This window comes from Bos indicus, chromosome 12 (assembly GCF_029378745.1).
Source record: "Bos indicus isolate NIAB-ARS_2022 breed Sahiwal x Tharparkar chromosome 12, NIAB-ARS_B.indTharparkar_mat_pri_1.0, whole genome shotgun sequence".
In the NCBI taxonomy this organism is placed as follows: Eukaryota; Metazoa; Chordata; class Mammalia; order Artiodactyla; family Bovidae; genus Bos; species Bos indicus.
The window spans coordinates 32,306,205-32,330,581 of record NC_091771.1 but is presented as its reverse complement, the minus strand read 5'-3'; the positions used below and the strand labels follow the sequence as shown (position 1 = coordinate 32,330,581).

The 24,377-nt window shown below is 47.6% G+C and overlaps 2 protein-coding genes across 6 annotated transcripts; one reads left to right on the top strand and one right to left on the bottom strand.

The window, feature by feature from the left end:
- Positions 1-209: 209 nt before the first annotated feature.
- Positions 210-11,886, top strand: GTF3A (general transcription factor IIIA). Its single transcript, XM_019971797.2, has 9 exons — positions 210-593; positions 2,484-2,584; positions 4,121-4,217; positions 5,048-5,136; positions 7,251-7,324; positions 7,490-7,570; positions 8,180-8,409; positions 9,330-9,383; positions 10,010-11,886. The coding sequence occupies exons 1-9, from the start codon at positions 210-212 to the stop codon at positions 10,160-10,162; spliced, it is 1,263 nt and encodes a 420-aa protein (XP_019827356.2). The 3' UTR covers positions 10,163-11,886.
- MTIF3 (mitochondrial translational initiation factor 3) lies at positions 9,529-22,543 on the bottom strand. 5 transcript variants are annotated; one of them, XM_019971474.2, is made up of 6 exons: positions 22,367-22,543; positions 19,351-19,515; positions 17,454-17,527; positions 12,690-13,135; positions 11,390-11,547; positions 9,529-10,468 (listed from the first exon to the last, which is right to left on the bottom strand). In XM_019971474.2, exons 4-6 carry the CDS (start codon positions 13,132-13,134, stop codon positions 10,250-10,252), a joined length of 822 nt encoding a protein of 273 aa, XP_019827033.2. In that variant the 5' UTR covers position 13,135; positions 17,454-17,527; positions 19,351-19,515; positions 22,367-22,543; the 3' UTR covers positions 9,529-10,249. The 5 variants fall into 5 exon arrangements, with proteins under 5 accessions (XP_019827033.2, XP_019827034.2, XP_070656352.1 ...); XM_019971475.2 differs by lacking the exon at positions 22,367-22,543 and adding an exon at positions 21,952-22,068; XM_070800251.1 differs by lacking the exon at positions 22,367-22,543 and adding an exon at positions 21,797-21,941.
- Positions 22,544-24,377: the final 1,834 nt, after the last annotated feature.

Sequence of the window (24,377 nt, the reverse complement as noted above, 5' to 3'; positions counted from 1 at the left end):
TTGGATGATGCAAGGTTAGTACTCTGCAAAGGGTGGTGGCAGATGGAAAATACATATAAGCAGTGCTTAGGGGTCCACGGAGGACCCATGACTCGCGGGCGCCTTTTGCTGGGGTAGGACAAAGCCCTGAGCCCTTCATTCCTCGCCTCCGCTCTTCCCCGGGAAAGGTAGAGGCGCGGGCAGCCGAGAGGGCTCCCTGGAGCAAACGCATGCGCCGGCGCGGGCGGGGTCTCTCGGAGCATGCGCGAGCGCCACGCAGGCGCTCCAACCCCGCCCCTCCGGGGTCACGCTCCCGGAAGTGCCGTGGGCCCACGCGTTGGGTCCGGGGGAGCGGTAGGTGGTCAGCGGTTCTGCGGCACGTGGGTCGGCACGTGACGGAGCGCTTGGCCCAGGGCAACCTGGAGCCGCCGGCCTCGGTGGCCGAGGCGGTGTCGTCCCTGACTATCGCCGATGCATTCGTTGCAGCCGGCGAGGGCGCCGCCCCGCCGCCCCAGGCGCCCCCTCGGAGCTTCATCTGTTCCTTCCCCAGCTGCAGCGCCGCTTACAACAAGGCCTGGAAGCTGGACGCGCACCTGTGCCGGCACACAGGGGAGGTAACCGGCCTGCGGCCGCCGGGGGCGTGGCGTGCGGGCCTCAGACCTGGGGCAGCCAAGGCCGCCGCCCACTCCTTAGGTCAGGGGAGGATCGAGGACGCAGACAGGTCGTTCTAGGACCGAGAGATACCCTTGTCGTGGGTCCAGGGCTCACTAAGCAACGCTTTAATCTTTGATCTTGAGTGATGGCCAGCCACCGCCTCCCTAGAACTTGAGAATACTTGCAAGGTTGGAATACCCTCTCCCACCCTCACCCCTCTGGTGGCTCAGATGATCAAGAATTCGCCTACAATGCAGGAGACCCGGGTTCAATCCCTAGATCGGGAAGATCCCCTGAAGGAGGGCATGGCAACCCACTCCAGTTTTCTTCCCTGGAGAATCCCTTGGACAGAGGAGTCTTGGTGGGCTATAGTCCATGGGGTCGCAAAGAGTAGGTCACGACTGAGTCGACTGACACTTAACTTTTTTCACTTTTCACCTCCCCAATTCCACCCCAATTGGCCTTCAAAGGCCCCGCCTCCTGGGACTGGAATGGCGGGAGAACTTCTGAGTCCTAAGGGTCTGCAAGCAGCCTGTGTTCATTCATTCGTAGTTCTGCACCATTCTAGCCCGGAGAGCTGCAGACCCGACAGGCCTGGCTTCTGGTGTCACGGACCTTACGGTTTAATCCGAACAGACCGAGGAATAAGTAGGAATGCAGCACAGTGAAGAGAGGGCTTCTGGAGGGCGGTGGGGAAAGCCCTCTCTTAACCTGAGTGAGAAGGAAAGGTTTCCGCCCTGCAGACACTTGAGGGAAAAATAGGGCAGGCAGAACTGCCAAAGGAGTGTGTGGTCCTGGGGGCAGACTCCGGGCAATGTGGTTGCGTGGGGGCACCATCCAAGGGGAACCTGAGGGGCAGGCCAGGAAGGTCGTTTGCAGACCAGGGTGCAGATGGCTTTAGAGCCTGGGTTTTGTTTTGAGGGCTGTAGGAAGCCTTTGGGAGGTCACAGATGAGGAAAGGACATCTCATGGAGGCCTAGGAATCAGTCCGGTTTCCTGGGTTTTTACCTTTCCTTTTAGACTCCTGGACTGTGTTTAGGATATTGGCACTCCCAGCTTCCTTCACGCCGGCTGGAAGACTCGGAGCCACGTCATCCCACATCCCACACGTCAGTTTGACAAGCGTTTTTCGAGCCTCCTCCATGCCAGGCTGTGCAGAGTCCTGTGTACCTGCCTGGCAGCGCAGTTCTTGTCTTCCTGTCCACCTGCTTTGCCACCAGTACTGTCATCTGAGGCCTCGGTGCCTCCTTCCTGCATGGTCGTGGGGCACGTTTTCTATAGTTCAGTACACAAAACTGGTGATGTGGGGGACCCTTCCTCCCAGCTCCTGGGTCCCTAGTGGTGGTTACACGCTGGGCCGTGAGCTTTTCTGGGTGTGACACAGTCCTCCGTAGCTGTGCCAGGCATTCCCTGAGCAGATGATGGGCTTGTCCAAGATGACACAGAGCCTGCCCTGGACTCTGAGCAGACGAGAGGATGCTGGGGAGAGGAGGCAGGACCTGTGGACATGGGCTGTGCTGATAGCAGCCAGGAAACCTTTGAGGGGGCCACTGCCGAAGCTCAGTGTAGGTCAGGAGCAGCTTCACGAAGCTGTAGTGTTACTGTGGAGGCTGCCCCCCTTTCTCATACGTTGCTATTCCTAGGTCAGAATCTGCTGCAGCAACCTTGTGAGCAGCCATGGCAGTTTGGTCATGTAACCCCAGGCGGCAGGTGCTCAGCACTTACTGGGTGGAAACCACCTCTGCAGACAGAGTCCACGGCTTTGCCCATCACACAGATTAAGGCTTTAAATAACACCAGTGTTACTGACTGGGACGGGACTGACATTCTTTTTCTTTCCTTCCTGCTAGAGACCATTTGTTTGTGACCATGAAGGCTGTGGCAAGGCCTTCGTCAGGGACTACCATCTCAGCCGCCACGCCCTGATTCACACCGGAGAAAAGCCCTTTGTGTAAGTGGGGAACTGTCTTTGGGCCTTTGAAGTGGGTCGTATTTGGCACAGAAAATTGATCGATGACTCATGAGATCAAGAACGTGGGGCTTCTGCATCTCCTCAGAGGAGATTTGGTTTGGAATATGTGGAGGAGAGTCGGGGTTTTGTGTGTCATCGTGTGTGACAACTTCAGGGGTGGGTTCATCTGAAGGTCTCTTGAATCTGATCCTCTCAAATGCTTCCCTGGCAGATTGAGGGCTCTGCATCCTCAGGGCCTTTACGAACCAATCAGCTGCTGGGATAACAGACATAAGCATGAGAAAGTAGAACTGTAACAGTTTATCTTCTGTTTCTTTCAAAGAAGCCCCTGCTCCTTGCCATGCCAGTATTAATTTCATTCTACTCAGAGTTACTCCTTATCTCTGAAAGGGTGGATATACTATTTTTCTTTTAAATCGACTACTTTAAAGCAGTGGATCTAGAATTTGGGGTGCCTCAGAATCACCTGGAAGGCTTGTTAAAAAGATAGAAGAAGCCTGCCTGCTCATCAGGAAGGACCAGTTAAAGTATATGTATATCTATATGGTGGGATACTATACAGCTATAAAAAGGAAGGCAGGCATTCCCTGTGAAACTTGTAAGAAGATCTCCAGGGCTCATTAATTGAAAAACCAAGGTTCAGAAGAGGGTGTTTATCAGGCTACCTTTTTGTGTGTTAAAAAGAACCCGGAGGGTAAACAGGAAGACCTCTATTTGTATTTGCTTCTGTTTATATAAAGAAATCCTAAAAGTTATAGAACAAAACTTGAAATATTCTTGCCTGTTTTGGGAGCAGTGGGAGGCCTGGGTGGGTAGGAGGCAGGGGTGAAAGGATTCGTGCATTTGTGTCCCTTTTCATGCTTTTTGGTTTTTACTTATTAGTAAATGATGGCTAAGATTAGGGCTTGTAAAGGAAGCCGTGCTTCACCCATCAGATTTATGAAAAGTCATCACAATAAGAGCACATATTTTTTAAAAAGTTCACAGAGAATTTAGATAATTCAGGGTCAAGATATAGAAACACTTGTTAAGGGAACCTGTCCCAGCTTGGTGAGATGCTAGAGGCCACAGCAGTTATGGTTCCGCTCTGTCTGCTTTTTGCCTCTAATTATAAGCTGAAACCAGTTGTTTTTGAGGTCTTTTTGGAAGTGCAGTTTGTAGAGACATTTCAAGCAAAATTAAAGTGATCAAATTCTAAACTGAGAACAGCTTCAATGTGATTTAAGTCTAAGCAGGGTGTGGGCTTTCGGAACTAGTGTTTCCACCTCTCCTCGGCCCACTGTACGTCTGCTGCACTGTGCTTAATTTCAGAAGCCTTACCTGAAAATGCATTTCATTACATGAAATCAGACTGAGATGCCTCCATGGTATGGCTTAACACTTCAAAATTTGTTAAAGAATATTTTATACTATATTTCAGAGTAGATAGCTTTTATAAAGTGGGAGGAGGTAAACATCTTAAAATTTCTCTTCCCTCGGTTTGTTAATATTTTGGTTTATACAATTTCATAACAGTTGTACAGCTAGTGGCTGTGAACAGAAATTCAACACAAAATCAAACTTGAAGAAACATTTTGAACGCAAACATGAAAACCAGCAAAAACAATATACAGTAAGTATGAATGATTTTATATGCTCAAATTCCCTAAATTTTATGTTTACTGCCTGTGTATCTAGAATGTTCATGAGCTAAATTTTGTCTGTCAAATATCTGAATTTAGTTTGACACTAGCTATAATAATATCATAATATTGGTATTGGTATTGTTTTGAAAGCAGACATTTTTTGCTAATTGTATTGTTGGTTCAGTTCAGTTCAGTCGCTCAGTCATGTCCGACTCTTTGCGACCCCATGAATCGCAGCACACCAGGCCTCACTGTCCATCACCAACTCCCAGAATTCACTCAAACTCATGTCCATCCAGTTGGTGATGCCATCCAGCCATCTCATCCTCTGTCATCCCCTTCTCTTCCTGCCCCCAATCCCTCCCAGCATCAGGGTCTTTTCCAGTGAGTCAAAGCTTCACATGAGGTGGCCAAAGTATTGGAGTTTCAGCTTCAGTGTCAGTCCTTCCAATGAATACCCAGGACTGATCTCCTTCAGAATAGACTGGTTGGACCTCCTTGCAGTCCAAGGGACTCTCAAGAGTCTTCCCCAACACCACAGTTCAAAAGCATCAATTCTTCAGCACTCAGCTTTCTTCACAGTCCAACTCTCACATCCATACATGACCACTGGAAAAACCATAGCCTTGACTAGATGGACCTTTACCAAATGAAACATGTTTTGCTGTTTCAAACATGCTACTTTTTGAAGCTTCTTGAATTTTATAGTAAATGGGTGAAAGAAGGAAGAAAATAACCTCTGCAGTATTTTTATCTTGAAAGGATTCTGTTATGAACTGTTCTTTTTTTCCAAGACTAACAAACCTTTACTAAACAGTGCAGTTTTGAAGGTTGTGAGAAGACCTTTAAGAAACATCAGCAGCTGAAAACCCACCAGTGCCAGCACACCAACGAGCCACTGTTCAAGTAGGTACTTCGCATGGGTGAAAACCTCTTCAAGCTCAGGCAGAGATAAGATTAAAATGCACAGGTGGCGTGCACATGCTCAGAAACAGTTTCTTTTTTTTTTATTTTTTAAATTTTATTTTATTTTTAAACTTTACAGTATTGTATTAGTTTTGCCAAATATTGAAATGAATCCGCCACAGGTATACATGTGTTCCCCATCCTGAACCCTCCTCCCACCTCCCTCCCCATACCATCCCTCTGGGTTGTCCCAGTGCACCAGCCCCAAGCATCCAGTATCGTGCATCGAACCTGGACTGGCGACTCGTTTCATACATGATATTATACATGTTTCAATGCCATTCTCCCAAATCTCCCCACCCTCTCCCTCTCCCACAGAGTCCATAAGACTGATCTATACATCAGTGTCTCTTTTGCTATCTCGTACAAAGGGTTATTGTTACCATCTTTCTAAATTCCATATATATGTGTTAGTATATTGTATTGGTGTTTTTCTTTCTGGCTTACTTCACTCTGTATAATAGGTTCCAGTTTTATCCATCTCATTAGAACTGATTCAAATGTATTCTTTTTAATGGCTGAGTAATACTCCATTGTGTATATGTACCACAGCTTTCTTATCCATTCATCTGCTGATGGGCATCTAGGTTGCTTCCATGTCCTGGCTATTATGAACAGTGCTGCGATGAACATTGGGGTACACGTGTCTCTTTCCCTTTTGGTTTCCTCAGTGTGTATGCCCAGCAGTGGGATTGCTGGATCATAAGGCAGTTCTATTTCCAGTTTTTTAAGGAATCTCCACACTGTTCTCCATAGTGGCTGTACTAGTTTGCATTCCCACCAACAGTGTAAGAGAGTTCCCTTTTCTCCACACCCTCTCCAGCATTTATTGCTTGTAGACTTTTGTATCGCAGCCATTCTGACTGGCGTGAAATGGTACCTCATAGTGGTTTTGATTTGCATTTCTCTGATAATGAGTGATGTTGAGCATCTTTTCATGTGTTTGTTAGCCATCTGTATGTCTTCTTTGGAGAAATGTCTATTTAGTTCTTTGGCCCATTTTTTGATTGGGTCATTTATTTTTCTAGAATTGAGCTGTAGGAGTTGCTTGTATATTTTTGAGATTAGTTGTTTGTCAGCTGCTTCATTTGCTATTATTTTCTCCCATTCTGAAGGCTGCCTTTTCACCTTGCTAATAGTTTCCTTTGTTGTGCAGAAGCTTTTAAGTTTAATTAGGTCCCATTTGTTTATTTTTGCTTTTATTTCCAGTATTCTGGGAGGTGGGTCATAGAGGATCCTGCTGTGATGTATGTCGGAGAGTGTTTTGCCTATGTTCTCCTCTCACAGGCCCTGGGCCTGGGACTTGCACCAGCAGCAGTGCCGGTCCCCGCTCGCAGCCCTGCTGCCTCTTCTCGTGCTGCTGGTGGCCGGAGTGCAGAAGCGGTGCGCTTGTTCTGGCTCCCCAGAGCCAATGCATCTACAGCCCTGTTTTCACACCATCCCCTGGCAGCAGCATTAAGGAAACCAGACACAAACGATTCAGGATGGCTTGGGTACTTACCCCAGCCATCTTTCTCTGGCCATGGAGATGAGGTGTATTGTCCAAAGTACAAAGATGGAAACAGTGTTTAATTTGATCACATAAGCATTAATAACAAAAACAAACTTTTTTTTCTGGGTTTACTCTGCCCAAGGCTGGTCAAGTGACTTGCATCTCATCTGCAACTACTGCAACTAAGTCTGAATTTGAAGTCCCAATTTTGTGACTGCTCTGGTTGTAGGAGAGGGGCTTTCCTGAGAGGGGCTCAGACAGCAAAGAATCTGCCTGCAGTGCAGGAGACCTGGGTTCCATCCCTGGGTCAGAAAGATCCACCTGGAGAAAGCAGTGGTGACCCACTCCAGTATTCTTGCCTGGAGAATCCCATGGACAAAGGAGCCTGGTGGGCTACAGTCCCTGGGGTCACAAAGAGGCAAACACAACTGAGTGACCAATGCTTTTACTTTAGTTTTGGGAAGAGGAGACTGGCAGGGTGGGACAGCATACTGTTTATTTTAGTAGTTAGTTCTCTCTGCGAGTGGGTCGATCGGCTGACACTCATGTGTTGTTAACCCAGGTGTGCCCACGAGGGATGTGGAAAACACTTTGCCTCCCCCAGCAGTCTGAAGCGGCATGGGAAGGTCCATGAGGGTAGGTCCCCGTGCCCACCCTGACAGGCACAACAGCCGTAGTGTGTGTAATACTCTGATCTAGCTTGTTTTTGATAATAATAATTTTCCTTTCAGTCTAATTTGATTGTTGTTTATACTGAATATTCACAAAAGACAACATACCAATCTGTTTGTTTTTTAATAGGCTATATATGTCAAAAACAATGTTCTTTTGTGGCAAAAACATGGACAGAGCTTCTAAAACACATGAGAGAAACCCATAAAGGTAAGGCCAGGATGGGGGGACATGATAGAAATGTAATATCTGCCCCTGTAGAACTATTACACATGCTCGGGAAAGTAATAGATTATCATCTATTACTCTCTGTAGTATGTCTCTGTAGTATGTCTTGTTAAGCGCTGGGTCCCTCGGGTGTTGGACACATGATCAGAGAGACCCGTAGCTGCAGGTTCAGGAGGAGCTGGGCCGGGTCTCCAGGCCTGTGCTCACCTGGCATCTTAAGGCTCCAGCGGGGGAGGCACGTGGGGAGGCCCTGGCTGGAGTCTGTGGGGGCAGCTGGGGAAGCGTGCCCTCTGTGCCTGAGGACAGGGGAGCAGACGGGTCTGTGTAACTTGCTCCCCTGCCCGCAGCCCCATGCAGAGAAGCCCTGTGTTTAACAGGGCTGGGGAACCGTGTATCACATAGGAATGTAGGAGAGCTAAGGCAGACCTTCAAGAAGCAAGCACTGGAGTTCGCTTCCTCCACCCGACATTCCGATGGGTGTGTTGTCATCAGGCTTCTGGCGTCAAACCCATTACTTGATATATTCAGTGTTTGCTTTTTCTCTATGGTTAACGCTGGGGACGCGGGCTCCCCTTGCTTCTGCTCCCCCAGAGGACATAAGGTGTGGCGTGTGCCAGAAAACGTTTAAGCGCAAGGACTTCCTGCGGCAGCACATGAGGATGCATGCCCCCGAGCGGGACGTGTGTCGGTGTCCACGGGCAGGCTGCGGCCGCACCTACACCACCGCGTTCAACCTCCAGAGCCACATCCTCTCCTTCCACGAGCAGCAGCGCCCCTTCGTGTGCGAGCATGCCGGCTGCGGCAAGACCTTTGCCATGAAGGTGAGCCCCGCCCAACTGCCCGCTTCAGGGACGGGGACCGCCCTTGGGTCTGCATCTTTTCTGCCAGGCTCCTGGGAGATGCAGGGGCCGGAGGGCAGGGGTCTGGCCCATCATTCTGGCTCCAGCGGGAGTGGTTCTCCACTAAGCTAAGCAAACACCAGATGGGCCCCTGCCCCTTGAAGTCCAGCCCTCAGCATGGCTGGAACCTGCCGGAAATGCACGTCCAGGCCCCGCTGCAGACCCACTGACTCAGAAGTCTGGGGGATGGGTCCACTCATTTGTTTTTTAACCAACTTCCCAGGTGATTCTTAGGTGACTGAATTTGAGACCCAGTGGCCGGTGGCACCATATGCATACTGTTAAAGAGTCTCCTGATGTCCTGGGTGTCCTTTTGAACTGGAATGGTCTGGGGATTGGGAACTGGGTGGGGTCTGACAGCTTCGGGATGTTAGTCCAGATTTTGAGAGCAGGACCCCGACCCTGTGGACCTGTGCCCAGTTGGTGCTGTCACAGGCGGTGACTGAACTACAGTAGACAGTGGAGGGTGAGGGTCGTGGTCAGCGACAGGGCGGAGACCAGACCTGGGCCAAATTTTCCAGGGGTGTTGCGGGTGCTGTAGACACCGGGGCAGTTAGAAGAGTCTCCCTCCTTCAGCTCAGAAGAGTCCATTCAGACCTGGCCCCCTTCCACCCCTGCCCCCTCTGCAGGTGGGGACCACACACACTCCTAACCTGGGTCCTGCGGGAAGGCAGGGATTTCAGTGGAGGAGGGAGCAGTGTGCTCCAGTGCTAGAGGTCAGGTCCCTCCACAGAACAAAACAGAAAGAAGGATGTTGGTTTATCTGAGTAACTCATGGGACTTTAACAGACTCCAGGGATGTCTCACGAATATAGTCACTGTCTCTCTCTCCTTCACTGCAGCAGAGCCTCAGCAGGCATGCCGTTGTGCATGACCCCAACATGAAGAAAACCAAAGTAAGTTGAGACTTAGCATGCTGTTAATTTTAAAACATTAATTGCTTAAACCAGATGCTAAATATGCTATTTGGCATATTTTCAACTACTTATTAGTTTGTGAGTCTGTACGCCTATCGAAGGCAATTACGTGGAGTTCACGTCCTTATTTACGACAGTTTTATTGTATGCTGCAGCAGTTGCATACCCAACAGACATACGATTCTGATAGTTTTGATTTGGAATTAAAGTTAGTCATCCCTTGGTATCCATGGGGAGTTGGCTCTGGGACCCCCCAGGATACCAGAGTCTGCAGGTGCTTGAGTATATGTAGATTTCCGACTGTGCTCGTGTCCATGTGCCTAACCCCCTCCCCTCCTACCCCTGAGTTCCAGGGCCATCTGTATTTGCATGTAACCTCCGCACATCCTCCTGTGTACCATGAATTATCTCTACGTTACTTATGATACCTAATACAATGGAAATGCTGTGTAAATTGTTGTCAGCACACGGCAAATTCAAACTTTGCCTTTTGGAACTTTCTGAATTTTTCCTTTTTTAAAAACTTTGGATGGGCTGTTGGTTGACCCAGCTGCAGAACCTGCAGACATGAGGCCTGACTGGCTCTGTCTTCCTTATTCCCTAAGGTGAGGCCGTCTCGTGGGAAGCGGAGCCTGGCCTCCCGGCTCAGTGGGTACGTCCCTCCTAAGAGGACACAGGGCCAGGCTGTGCCTTTGCCCAGGAATGGGGAGCCGCTGAGCTGCATGGAAGGCCATGTACTCTCCACGTCGCCATGCTGACCGCAGCTGCACACCCGCCTGCGCTGTGTGGAGGACCACAGACCAGCCAGTGCAGCTCTCTCCCCTGGAAGCATGTGTCTATTAAAGTCACTGGGGCAGGACACCAGATGCTCCGTCCTTCCCGTCTCCCCCGTTCAGAGCGTCTCTTCTTGGGGTGTCCGGAGCTGCTCTCCACGCAGCCTCCTCCTTTTTGCTCAAGGGACGAAGAACACACATCACAGCCTTGCCTCCTCTGATGGGCTGTGGCCGGGATGAGAAGGTTGCAATTCCAGACATGGTCTGGACGATTCGATTACACATCTCCTCCTAGAAGAGGAAACAAAAGGCTAGTATAAAACCAGCACCTCTGATTCTTTCCAGTGTTCATGCTTATCTGATACCCATAAAAGCCAACATTCTTGAATTGCTGTATAAGGGATCTGCTAAGTCAAATCGTATAGACCTGGTTAAGCTGATTGAAAACTGTACAATAACCAGGTGGTTATACAAACTCCATGTAACTAGTCCAACGCACTAAAGGTTTGATAGCTTTGAATCCCCTGTCATGACACTGAGAGGCTGTTTGACCCAAACCACCCTCTTACAAAAAGTGCAAAGCGGTGGGTTTGGGCACTGGCAGGGCCCCCTTATCCCCCTAGGTTGTCAGCTCGGTGCTGGTCCCAGCTGTCCTTCACAGAGTCACTGAGGTGGTCAGAAAAAGACACATGGTTCTAGAGATTCTGGGTGGGCTGGACTGGGCCCAGGGCCTGGGTCATTCTAGTCTGGAGCTAGGGCTGAAAACCACTGGAGTAAATGCTGCCTTTATCTGCTGCTGTGTAACTCCAAAAGTGAAATCCACAGATCCTCCACAGACTTATCCTGGGACTGTAAACTAACACGTTCTAGAAGAGTTTGACTTGAATGCTTCTCAGAGGCATTTATACACAGGAATCGGACTTAAAAAGATGAACCCATACAGTCTCTAGTTTTCTTATTTAAATGTTAGACCCTCTACAATCTGTGAAGTAGAATAGTAAGTGAGAAAGTAGTGTTCTCACATGGCGAAGTACTTAACGCTACAGTGGGAAAAAAGTGTATACATTTTGCATTTTGAAAACCCAATTAGAAAGCTACCACCAAGACTGGGCGGAATTATTACTTTTCTCTGCCTTTACGTTTTCCAGGTTTTCCACAGCTGTATTTGTAAGTTCAGAAAACAAGCAGTGGCTCAGGCCTGTCTTCACTTACCATTTTGTCCTCGGGCTCGTCTGCACTCTTCCCTTTCTTTACTGTAATCTGGACTTTGTACTTTTTTTCAATCCACTGCTGAATCTGTTTACTCTTTGTGTCCAGATCATGTTGTCCAATATTTGAAGAAAAAGTCAGCTCCTTGGTCAGGGTGGGTCCTAGGTTGAAAGAGCGAGATCTGGGGCTAGTGTGTGAGGCCTGTGTTTATCGCACGCGTGTCCTAAGGTCTACGCTGCTACAGGCCCTCCTGGTTTTAACAGTTTCACCCTCCAGTTAAATAGAGGAGACAGACACAAGGTGAAATACCACTTTTGCCAAGTAAGAGTACCTAAACAGGGAATGCTTCTGTTTATCATTACCATTGTTTGATGAAAGAACAAAGGAATGGTCCTTTAAAGAGAACCAGGTACTTTTTTTTTTTCATTTTGGGTGGTGTTCACTGTACTTTTTCTTCATCCTTTTTTAACTTAAATAAAAATAATTTTTCTAAAAAGATACACCTCCTTGCTTCTCAGAGCTCCTACCGGCTGGTTAGAGTCCTCTGTTAGCCCTTCCGCCACCTCTGAACCAAGCTTCTCAGGCTGTTCACCTTTTTTTAAATGTGACGCAGTTTGATGCCCTTAGCACTGCAGCGGGCCTCTTCTGGATATTTTTTGTTTTCTAGTCAATATCCCTGTTGCTAGATGTGTTGTCCAGAGAATCGACACATTCTGACCTCTAGTGATCAGCAGTTACTAGCCATCATGAAAAACAAACCTCTTCACTTGATTCAGCTCACGGCTTCTGTAAGGTTTAAGTGACAAGATGGTAAAACACGTTGAGTGTTCCTACCCTGACTATCACAGTGGGCATGGGGGATGCTCTGGGGATGACTTCAGAGTTAGGAAGAGCTTCTCTGTAATCAACTGCCTGCCTCCCCTCAGAGATGAGAGGAGAGAAGGAGGAGGGGACCCAGGGCAGGCGAGAGGCCAGTCCCCACCTCTCCCACACCTCACCCCATGCGGCGCTCTGCGGTCCCGGCCCTGGGAGGCCCCGCCACGGGGAAAACAGCGCCCATCGTTTTGGCGGTGGTCGCCTTGTCTGTCTCTCATTTTGCACAGGGGTAAAGGAAGAGATGACGGATACAGAGTAGCAAGGAGAAAAGGAAAAGAAGTAAGTGGATGGAAAACACACTGGACACAGCAGTAAAACCGGATTCCCGTTACTCACCGCCTGTGTTTACAGGCACTTGGCAGATGCCCGATTTAAACTGCAGATCTGCCGGCCCGAGGGACATGAGAGCAGAGAGCAGGGTACCTACCCGGCTTGGGTGCGGCCCTCTCTGCCTCTCTGAGCCGCAGCCGCTCCTGGTGGATCTGTGCGCCCGTCAGGAGCTGGTACTGCGGGGGCTCGGCGCTGGCGTCCCTCTTCACCAGCCGCAGGTCCCGCTCAGCCATGAGCCTGATCACGTTTGCCCGGTGCATGTGGCCCAGGTCGTTGCCCTGCTCATCCAGCACGTGAATGATGCGCTCGTTGATTTTTCTCCCAACACTACTGAAAGCCGTCTCGTTCTTTTTTTTCTTTGTCATCTCGTCCTGGGTGTCTTCAGTGCTAAAAGCTTTCGCGTGAATGAGGCAGGACGGTCTTGGGGGCTGCTGTGTGGGCGCTGGCCCCTGTAAGATGTATTTGCCCAAACATCTTCTAATGCAGTAATTCTCAGTCTTTACCGTTTGTAATGTTAACTTCTTGAGGAAAAGAGCAGCCATCCTATAAAGCAGGGAGAAAAGATCATTAAAACCCAGCCGTTGATTCCTTCGGGTTGGTGCTGTGGCGCACGGAGGTGGCTGGTCAGGTGAGGGAGAGGACGCGGTGCCTCAGACAGCGCTTCTCGGGGACGCTCCCGGGTCTCCTGCTCGAGCATTGCCGGGGTGTGTAAGGCTGGGACTCCCTCTGGTCCGACTTTGATCCTCCTGGGCTGTGTATCCCAGCCCTCTTGCCGTCACCACCACACACACCCACTGTTGACCAGTAAATAGCACAGGAAGTGACGGGAGGTGCGCACTCTGACTGCCCTGCCCCTCAGGTACCCAGGTCGATCCCTGCAACGCCATCCCTGCAGAGGTAACTGCCCGCCCAAGCCCAAGCCCTCCACCCAGGCAGCACCCTCGGGTCAGCACGTGCAGGACTGAGTTCCACCTGCCCTCCCGCCCCAGCTCAGGCCTCCTGTTTCTATATCACACACGCACTTCATGTGTAATACAGAGCTAAGCGATCCCCAGACAGCTAAGTGATCCTTGGCCCTTCTTTTTCTCTTAGCCGTTCATCAGCAGATCCCGTCGTTCCACCTCTAAAAGCCACCAGGACCCAACCACTCCCCACCCCCTCCCTTGCCGTCACCCACTCCCGAGTGCGGTGATCACCTCTCACCTGCGTCAGGTCCCAGCCTCCTGACCGCCTCCTGCAGCTGCCCTTGGCCCTGATGACCATCATCCATGCTTAAAGCATGGACGTCAGACAACGGCCCCACTGTGCTCACAGCCCTCCAGGGCCCCCGCCTCACTCCAGAGCCCTCCCCCACCCCACCCCACTCCGCCACAGCACCCAGCCCACCTCCTCCACTCACTCTTCCAAGCTTGCAGCTCCTTGCTGTTCTTGTAAACACTGTACACACACACCCCCACCCCTATGTGATCCTTTCCCTCAGATAATGTAGCTTCGTTCAGTTCTTGTCCACTCTGTAAATGACACACCCCATCCTTGCAAACCCATCACTTTGCCCTTTAAAAGCATCCACTGCTGACATTTATCTCCACACAACGTTCGTGATCTTCCCTCAGTAGAATGTAAGCTTCATGAGAAAACATGTTTGTCCGCTGGGTTAGGAGCACGGCAAGGGACCCACTGGTTCTAACCCAGCGCCTAGAGTCTGTCCCAGAACATGCAGCATCCTCAGTATCCTCATGGGGCCGATTCCAGGGCCCCCGGAGACACCCAAATCCACGGATACTCGAGTCCTGCATGTAAAACGCTGTGTGTTTGCATGTAACCTGTGTACATCCTTCCACATACCACATCGTCTCTAGGTTACTTACAAAACCCAACAGGGGAAATGATGTGTCAATAGCTGCCTGGCATAGCAAATCAGTCTTGCTTTTTGGAACTTTCCAGAGTTTTTTTTTCCCTGAGTATTTTCAGTCATGGTTGGTTGCATCCATGGATGCAGAACTGGTGGACACGGAGGACTGGCCATACGTGCTGAATGAATGTGTGAGTCAAAGGAGACGGTCAGGAGGGAGGCAGTGTCCGCAGGCATTATCCCGGGCCTTCAGGTGCATCACCCCACCCGCCACACAGAAGGCTGCTAAGTGTGGTATCTGTCTATTTTAGAAATGCTCAACTTTCCTCCTTATATCTTCTTCCTTTATTCAAAACCTAGGGTCTTTTTTCCCAGGAGTATTCGATCATATCACTGCATCAGCTTCTTCTGACGATCTTCTATAGTACCATCAGAAAATAGTCAGACTTATGAATAAACCTTGAATAAAATGACCCATGCTTTACCAAAGAAGAAAACAGTTCCTAGCTGGCATTTCAAATGTCCACCACCCTTCATGAAACCTGTGATGTTTCATCCACGGTGAATGAGGCGCCTGGAGTCATGCAGAAGGACCCCACCTGCAGACGCTGCAGAGGCCCCAGGATTGGACTGAAACTGGGTTTAAACAGCTGAGCCACATCAAAAAGTCTACAAACAATAAATGCTGGAGAGGGAGTGGAGAAAAGGGAACCCTCTTACACTGTTGGTGGGAATGCAAACGGGTATAGTCACTATGGAGAACAGTGTGGAGATTCTTTAAAAAACTGGAAATAGAACTGCCATATGACCCAGCAATCCCATCGCTGGACATATACACCAAGGAAACCAGAATTGAAAGAGACATGTGTACCCCAATGCTCATGTTTACAATAGCTAGGACATGGAAGCAACCTAGATGTTCATCAGCAGATGAATGGATAAGAAAGCCGTGGTACATATACACAATGGAGTATTACTCAGCCATTAAAAACAATGCATTTGAATCAGTTCTAATGAGGTGGATGAAATGAGCCTATTATACAGAGTGAAGTAAGTCAGAAAGAAAAACACCAATAGTGTGTATTAATGCATATATATGGAATTTAGAAAGATGGTAACAATGACCCTATATGCGAGACAGCAAAAGAAACACAGATATAAAGAACAGACTTTTGAGCTCTGTGGGAGAAGGCAAGGGTGAGATGATTTGAGACAATAGTACTGAAACGTATATTACCGTATATGAACTAGATCACCAGTCCAAGTTCGATGCATGAAGCAGCCACTCAAAGCCGGTGCACTGGGACAACCCTGAGGGATGGGATGGGGAGTGAGGTAGGGGGGTGGGGGTTCAGGATGGGGGCACATGTACACCCATGGCTGATTCGTGTTGATGTATGGCAAAAACCACTACAATACTATAAAGTAAGTAGCCTCCAATTAAAATAGATTAATTTTTTATAATTATAATAACTAATCATAAAACACCATTAAATATATACCACTATGAAAAATTAAGTAAATAGCTGAGCTACTTACTGCTCAACAGCAAACAATCAGACACTTATTCATGGAGGAAGCCCCCAAAGCAAAAAAAGCAGAAAAGTCTGAAGATGCTGGAGAAAACTTCTATTTATCATGAAAAAGCACACATGCCCTGTGTGATCATTACGCAGGACAAGGGAGCAAATAAACTAGGCACAGGAAAAAGATGGATTTCAGAAGAACCCTGGAGTTTTCCTAAGACTGAAGACAGTGATTTTCTCTTCTCTATTCTTCCTAATTATCATTCTCTAATTTTTATAAGGAGGGGATATTTCTTATACTAATAAATTCTATGTATTTACAAAATAAAAACTGTTTCTGAAACATAACATAGGTTTTTTAAAAAGCTTTAAAAAGACTTTCCAAAAAGAGGAAAAGGTAAATAGTATATTTACCTTTATTTTTTTTAAAGCATCTTTGCTGCTGCTGCTGCTAAGTCGCTTCAGTCGTGTCCAACTCTGTGCGACCCCATAGACAGCAGCTCACCAGGCTCCGCCATCCCTGGGATTCTCCAGGCAAGAACACTGGAGTGGGTTGCCATTTCCTTCTCCAATGCAGGAAAGTGAAAAGTGAAAGTGAAGTCACTCAGTCATGTCCGACTCCTAGCGACCCCATGGACTGCAGCCTACCAGGTTCCTCCATCCATGGGATTTTCCAGGCAAGAGTACTGGAGTGGGGTGCCATTGCCTTCTCCGAAAGTGTCTTTACCGTTATTCAAATTTTTAAAGGGTTTAAACCTTCTTGACTTACACAGCAGTTATGCTTCAATACTAGCTGAATTTTGACTTTAGATCAGCGAAGTTGAAGATATACACATTTCTTCAAAATAAACTTTACATAGATAAACATATAAATACAGAGTTAGGGGGGAAAAAAACCTGTGATATTAAATGTGAGAGACAAATAACAAATTCAAGTCATTAAGAAACTTTTAATCAGGAAAATTCTCAAACACGTACAGAAGAAAGAGCAAAAGGAAGGCCGAAGCATCCATCGCTCAGCTCCCTGACTCTCAGCACGCCAGCCAACGTGCTTCCTCTCCACCAACAACTGCTCCCTGGACCCCAACATCCAGTAACGACTTCACAGTAAATCCCGTCTCATCAATAGCCAATTGAGTACATCACCTCTAAGAGCTGAGGACTTGCTTATCTTCTGAATAACAACAGTACACATCCCAACTAATAATCATTCCTCTACATCATCAAATATCCAGGCTTCAGATGTCCCTGGTGGTTATCATTCTGTTTATGTTTCATTTACAACTTGATTGCATGAAGAGACTCTCACTGGCCAAATGTGTGATCATTTACACATCAGTGACTGAAATTCATTTCAACACACCAACCATGCAAAAATCCATGAAAAAGAAAGACAGTTTGCCACAATTCTACGTGACTAATACCCTGACTCCTTACTTTGGAAATTGGTCATTAAAGAAAAAGAACTAAGTATTTATCCTACCTTTTTAGGAAGAACTGTAATCATCCCCAGTCGATGAAGAAAAGTGTTCTTTAGAGGAGAATGCCAGCTAATATCTGGAGAAGAAAAGTAAAAGTTAATTGAAAACCACCATTTTCCCAACTCCAATCAGACCACTGATTCAGGCTTGTTGTTCAGTTTCTAAGTCGTGTCTGACTCTGTTCAGGCCTAGATGGTTGCAAACATCATTAGGTAAAAAGCTGATAAGGAAATAAGGAGTTCATGGGGTGCCAAAGGGTGACCCAAGGTACACTTCCAAATGGAAGCAGGAAACACATGCTCCAGCTGTCACCCCATAACAGGTCAGACTCAGCACTCTGACACCCTAACACTTGTCTTTTCGTGGGATGGGTGATCCTTCTGTGAAACAGGCCTGCCCAAAAAGGCTGAACCGGAACAGCATCAAGCCTCCTGGTTTTCAAGGATGTAAGGGCCAGACTCTGAGAGGAACAAATCAGATGACACAACAAGGAAACCACTGACAAATCCAGACTATGGGACAAGACCTCTGGCTTCACGCCTTACAAAAAAATCAGTGTCACTGGAAACTTGAATTAAAAGACTAAGGAGACATAATAATAAAATTCAATGATTGAAAAAGAAGCAATTAAAAAGACACATGGGGATAAGGGAGGAAGAACTACATATGGCCTAGATTCATGATGGATTAGACTCTATCAGAAAAGTACTATTTTCTCAGCCATGAAAATGGCATTCTTAGGAAATCTTAGGGAGTTAGTCACAACATCTGTTTACTTACTCTGAAATGGTTCAGCAGCAAATGTGATTATGGCAACATTTGCAGAAGCTCGATTATGCTTGTATGAGTGCTTAGTTGTTAGTCTTTCAACTTTTCTATGTTTAAATTTTTTTTTCATAATTAAAAAGTTCATTTTAGAAAGAACAACCTACAGGGAGGAAAAAATTCACTAGTCATGCCAATATGACTATTCCAGTCTGTGTAATTGTATATTTACTGTAATTTAATAAACTGGCACTCTGACTTTATGTATCCTTAACAAATACTTCTTTCATTAGCTGTAAGTCTATGTTTAAGCCTCTGCTTAAACATAAGCCTATGTCTAAGGAACTTTACAAACTTAATGGTCTGACTTTTTTTTTTTTAATTGCAAATTGCCTTTCTTTCTCCATCTGGTTTTCATCAGATCAAGTCCAAAAGTGCCTTACCTGGTAAATGGTGATGATTTCAGTTTAAAGTAGAATGTGTACAATTTTCTGCTAACTGAAGTAGCTAAAAGCTAATGTAAGAAGTAGCTAAAAGCTAATATTTTGGAGAAGGGCTCTCAGAAGCTGGGGGCCCACCTGCATCATCTGGGGATGCTTTTTCAGAACACATGATGTGTCCTCACCCCTCTCATAGTTAACAGCTCCAGGGTTAGGACCCCCAGAAAAAGATGGCGTAAGAAAGTGAGTAATAAAGCATTACAGTGTAAGTGGATTCAAGTAACTTACGCTGAGATGTCTTGGGCTACCCTTAACCTTTCAAGACTGATGCAAAATAGGAAGCCCGTTTCTCTGATGAGATGTCTTTGTCAAACATATAACAGCCTGAATGAATCAGATCTATCAAAATGAAAATGCTTATGTTCTTATGACAATACTGGTATACTTGGTCACTCCCACAACTATCGTTTCTGAGACATCCAAAAATATTTTAAGAGCCAGTTACCTTAAAGCCAGTTACTTAAAATGCACAATTTGATAGTATGAGATATCCATTTCTGATTTTGTATTTATTCAGACCTTACTGAAACCATGCTGTGCTGTATCAGCTGCATCTACTGGTAGTTTTAATTGAGTAGCTAACTCCACATTCTAGAGAGAAACAGAGGGCTTTTCGCTGTTGTTCTTAACTTACTTGAGACGGGATCACTGAAAAACTCCACATCCTCTGAGCACTGGAACAGACTGACAGGTATCCCCAGAGCCCGTCTCCTCTGGTCGTGGCTCCTCTTCTGCAGCTCCTGCTACTTTCTGTCCTCACTCCACTTCCCGGTGTTCTTCTGCATCATCCCTGACTGTCCTAGATGATATAAGAAAAAATGTCAAGTTACATTATTCCAGATGTACACAACAGGGGAATTGTCTTTGATCCATATATTCCATAAGAACTGGAATGTAAACATTTAGCCATAAAGTGGGCAGTCCTGAAATGTGTGGCACTTCCATCCTTCACACTGTCACATCAGTCTTCAGTTGTCTCAAAGGAATCACATTCTTTGAGGACTATTACCAAGTTTAAGCTTGTACTGCTCACCACACGACAGACCAACAAATCGACAGATGAGTTGTTGGGATGAGGAATGGTGACTTTGTTTAGAAAGCCAGCAGACTGAGAAGATGATGGACTTGTGTCCCAAAGAACCAACTTCCCTGAGTTAGAATTCTGACGTCTTTTACATGAAAAGGGAAAGGGGTAAAGTCAGGTTCCAGCCAGACTCCAGAGGGGATATGTTAATTTCTTCCTCCTTGCAGCCATTCAGAGGTGGGACTGGACAAGGTGTTTTCTGCGACCTGAACAAAGGTATTAGAGCTTCACCTGGGAGGCAGGGTTTCTAAAGATGGACCACGGTGTAATTTAAGCTTGCAGGCAACATCTCTTTAATGATTAACTGGAATACATTGGCGCTTCCCTATTATAAGGCAACTTTCCCCAACTTTCATTAAGAAAATGCTTAAATACTCAGAAAAGTTAAAATATTATACAGTCAACACCCCAATACTCATTCACCTAGATTCCACTATTGCTCTCCTTGGTATATGTATATTTACTCCTCTTTCCATCCATTTTATTATGTTTTGATACATTTCAAAGTAAGCTGCAGACACTGCTACACTTCACCCTCAAATACTTCAGCATGCATATCATTACCTAGAGTTCAGTATTCGTTTACAACTCTTATCATTTTGAGACAAAATTTACAAACAATGACATGTACAAGTCTTAAGCATATAATTTGACAACACCTCTGTAACCAAACTCCTATCAACTGACGAGATGAAGATAACTTCTATTTACTTGTTCACTCACTGCTTTTCTTTCCTACATAGCTGATATTGTATATTGATATCTATTATTTCCTAGGAGATTGGAACAAAAGTTACATGGATTCTAGTGGACTAAAACATTTATGCAATTAATTTTTCCAATTCTGATGACTTTCAAGAAGCCTCTGTCACGCCTTCCAAAGGAGTTTCACTAAGTCCTTCTGCCTGCAGCCTGCTCCCTGCCCCATGTGCCGGCTCTGGTAGGGGCTGAGCATTGCAGACCCCAGGCCTGCAGGTTGCTGTCTGCTGGCTCTGGTTTTGCACAAAGTATTCTCCATACCGAGATGGGCTGTTTAAGAGCTAGAATAGTGACTAAAAACACTGGAAAAAGCCAACATAATATCTTGGCTAATTATTTAACCACATTTCTTTAGCCATAAAATTTTAAATTTATTTTTTAGTTATTTTATTAAAATAAGCATCCAGAAAACATTTTTAAAAAAGCTTTTAAATCCTGAGTTCAAAAAAAAAAAAAAAATCCTGAGTTCAAGACTCAATACTAAAATATGTACTTAATCCTGTATATAATTCTTCTAATCTGTCATCTCACCTTCCAGAACCCCCATCTCAGAGACCAGCATCTTTTCCAGGTCTGCTCTCCAGCACTCCCACAGCTAATCCAATACCAAGGCTTCTCAATGTTACTTCCAAACACTAATCAAATCCACCTACTTCTCTCCATGTCCATCGCCACCACCCTCCTGAGGACACCTCCCACCATCAGTCTCCTAACTACGCTCTTGCACCTTGAACTCCTCCCCTCTGCACTGCTCGTGCTGGCTCCACACGCAGTGCCCGCCCACCTCAAAATTGCCTGCAGACTAAAGACCTTTCAGGAGGCCAAAAGGCCCTTCCCGCCTCATTCCACACCAAACTTCCTTTATGCCTAAACCACACTGGCCTTGCTATCTTGAATGCTCTTCCCCCTTGGTTTAGGGAACTCCCTTCCTGCCGAGCGCTGCCTTTCTCAGGGAATTCCTCTGATCACCTCCAAGCCTACGCCAGATCTTCCCTGAAAGCGCCCCCGCCCCGCCCCCCGCATTTGTTTTTCGAGGTCAACGGTCAAGTATCCCCACAGTATAACCTCTCTTTCCACGATTATAATTTTGTGATTATTACTGATTCCTTCACTAGACGGTGAGTTCTGTGAAGCAAGGAACACACGTGGCATACCCTTCCCGGAACCGCGCCTGGCACAGTAAAACCTCACAGCTTGCCCTCGGAACTGCGGCTATTCAGAAAGAAAATGTTTTTACTTTTTTCAAGGAGCCCTATGCCGGGGAGCCCAGTAAATGATAAAAGGGAGTAAAAAAAGAAAAAGAAATCCCAGATGGTTCGGCGACTTTCCTCCAGCATTCCTCCTTGGGCGGCCTCGGAAAGCAAGGGTATACAGGTGTCTTCGCTGTCTCACCTGCCAGGCGCTGAGCCAGGGGCCGAGGGGCGGGGCTACGCGCGCCGAACGGACCAATCAGGTGCGCTTGCGATGGCCACGCCCACCCACGCGCCGCGGCGCGCCCGGGTAGGAGCCGGGCGTAAGCAACGTCCAGCGTGCGTGTGTCCCCGTACGTGCGCCATGATGGCCGGACGGAAGACGTAGGGGCCGAAAGGACGGGGGCCCGGCCTAGCCAGGGCTCTAAGACAACTTTACACCCCGGCCGCACTACGGCCGCACGGCAGCGTCTGCAGTCCGCCGGGAGGTGGGCGGCACTGGCCTTTCAAAAGGACGACGACACGGCCGAGCGCTAGGCCGCAGGCCCGCCCCTACGACCCCGTGTTCCCGCCGCAGGTTCCCTCACTCGCGCAGCGCCCCTGGCCTTTGGGTTTACCTGTGTCGAGCCGCCGATTGATGAGGTTTGGCGGCAGCAGCCCGCAAGCGGGCTCCCCGGTGAGACCCTCTTCGCCTTCCGTAGTGGGCGGGGCCTCGCCGGCTTTAAAGGGAAGGCGACGGTAGGAGGAGAGCGTTTCCGGCTGGCGGCTTCAAGTCCTCCGACAGAAAAGGGCGCGCATTGGCCGCTCCCCTGGCTCCAGCCGCCGCAGGTGGTGCGGCGATCGCAGGCCCGCTTCCCCTCGATCCCTTACGTTGGCGCCGACCTCAGTGTAGCTGCGTGCCCAGTGGGCTTACAGCTTGCATACGTCTTTCTTATTTAATAAAATACTACTTTGATAGGATGGTTAATCAGTTCAGTCCAGTTGTTCAGTCGTGTCCGACTCTTTGCGACCCCATGGACTGCAGCACACCAGGGCTCACTGTCCATCACCAACTCCCGGAGTTTACTCAAACTCATGTCCATCCACTCGGTCATCCTCTGTCATCCACTTCTCCTCCTGCCTTCTATCTTTCCCAACATCAGGGTCTTTTCCAGTGAGTCAGTTCTCATCAGGTGGCCAAAGTTTTGGAGTTTCAGCTTCAGCCTCAGTCCTTCCAATGAACATTCAGGACTGCTTTCCTTTAGGATGGACTGGTTTGATCTCCTTGCTGTCCACGGGACTCTCAAGAGTCTTCTCCAACACCATAGTTCAAAAGCATCAATTCTTCGGCGCTCAGCTTTCTTTAGAGACCAACTCTCACATCCATACATGACTACTAGAAAACCATAGCTTTGACTAGACAGACCTTTGTTGGCAAAGTAATGTCTCTGCTTTTTAATATGCTGTCTAGGTTGGTCATAACTTTCCTTCCAAGAAGTAAGCGTCTTTTAATTTCATGGCTGCAATCACCATCTGCAGTGATTTTGGAGCCCAGAAAAATAAAGTCAGCCACTGTTTCCCCAGTCCTGGGTGTTCATTGGTAGGACTGATTTTGAAGCTGAAACTCCAATACTTTGGCCACCTGATGGAAAGAGCTGACTCATTTGAAAAGACCATGATGCTGGGAAAGATTGAGGGCCGGAGAAGAAGGGGACGACAGAGGATGAGATGGTTGGATGGCATCACCAACTCAATGGACATGGTTTTGGGTGGACTCTGGGAGTTGGTAATGGACAGGAAGGCCTGGCGTGCTGCAGTTCATGGGGTCGCAAAGAGTCGGACGTGACTGAGTGACTGAATTGAACTAAACTGAGGTTGGTCATAGCGTTTCTTCCAAGGAGCGAGCGTCTTTTAATTTCATGGCTGCAGTCAGTGACAGTGACAGGATGATAACAAGCTATTTCATAAACAACTTTATACTTACTGTGATGGGAGCCCTGCCTTAAAGTTCAGGTGGACAGGCAGACTTGGGAAGTAGAGGCTCCCCTTGGTTCCCAGGTTAGGGGCGCTAGCCACCTGCAAGAGCACTGGGCCGGGTGGGGAAGGCCCACATGGCCCGCCACCCAGGAGAGCTCAGAGTGGTCAGCGTGTAACCAAGGGGACACGCTCATGGCAGGTGCATGGCATGTGCTGGCTCCAGGGATCATGTACCTGGTCTCTTCCCTCACTGGCTTTGGGGTCCACAAACCTGCAGCCCGCCTGGCCAGGCCTGCCCCTTTGGCCTCTTCTCCATAGGAAAGTCCTCAGTGGCAGTGGGAATACCCGGCTGGAGCTCTCTGAGCCCACCTAGGTAGAGAATCCTCTGGTTTATTTCAGAGCCTGTGACTTCTTTAGGGTACTTGTAATCCAGCAGGATGCATCGCTTTATTCTCATTAAATAGCTCCTCAAGCATTACCTCTTTGATCACAGATGAGGAAACTAGGTCAGTCTTGAATAGCTCCTTGAGAGCAATGAGCCAATTTTTTGTTTGCTCATCAAATCCACGGGGTCTGGCCCAGAAGGTGAATATGAACAATGAAGTGGTAAACCCAGGAAAAACTGTCTGCCTCAAAGGCTAATGGTTAGTATTTGCATGTTGACCTTTTTGA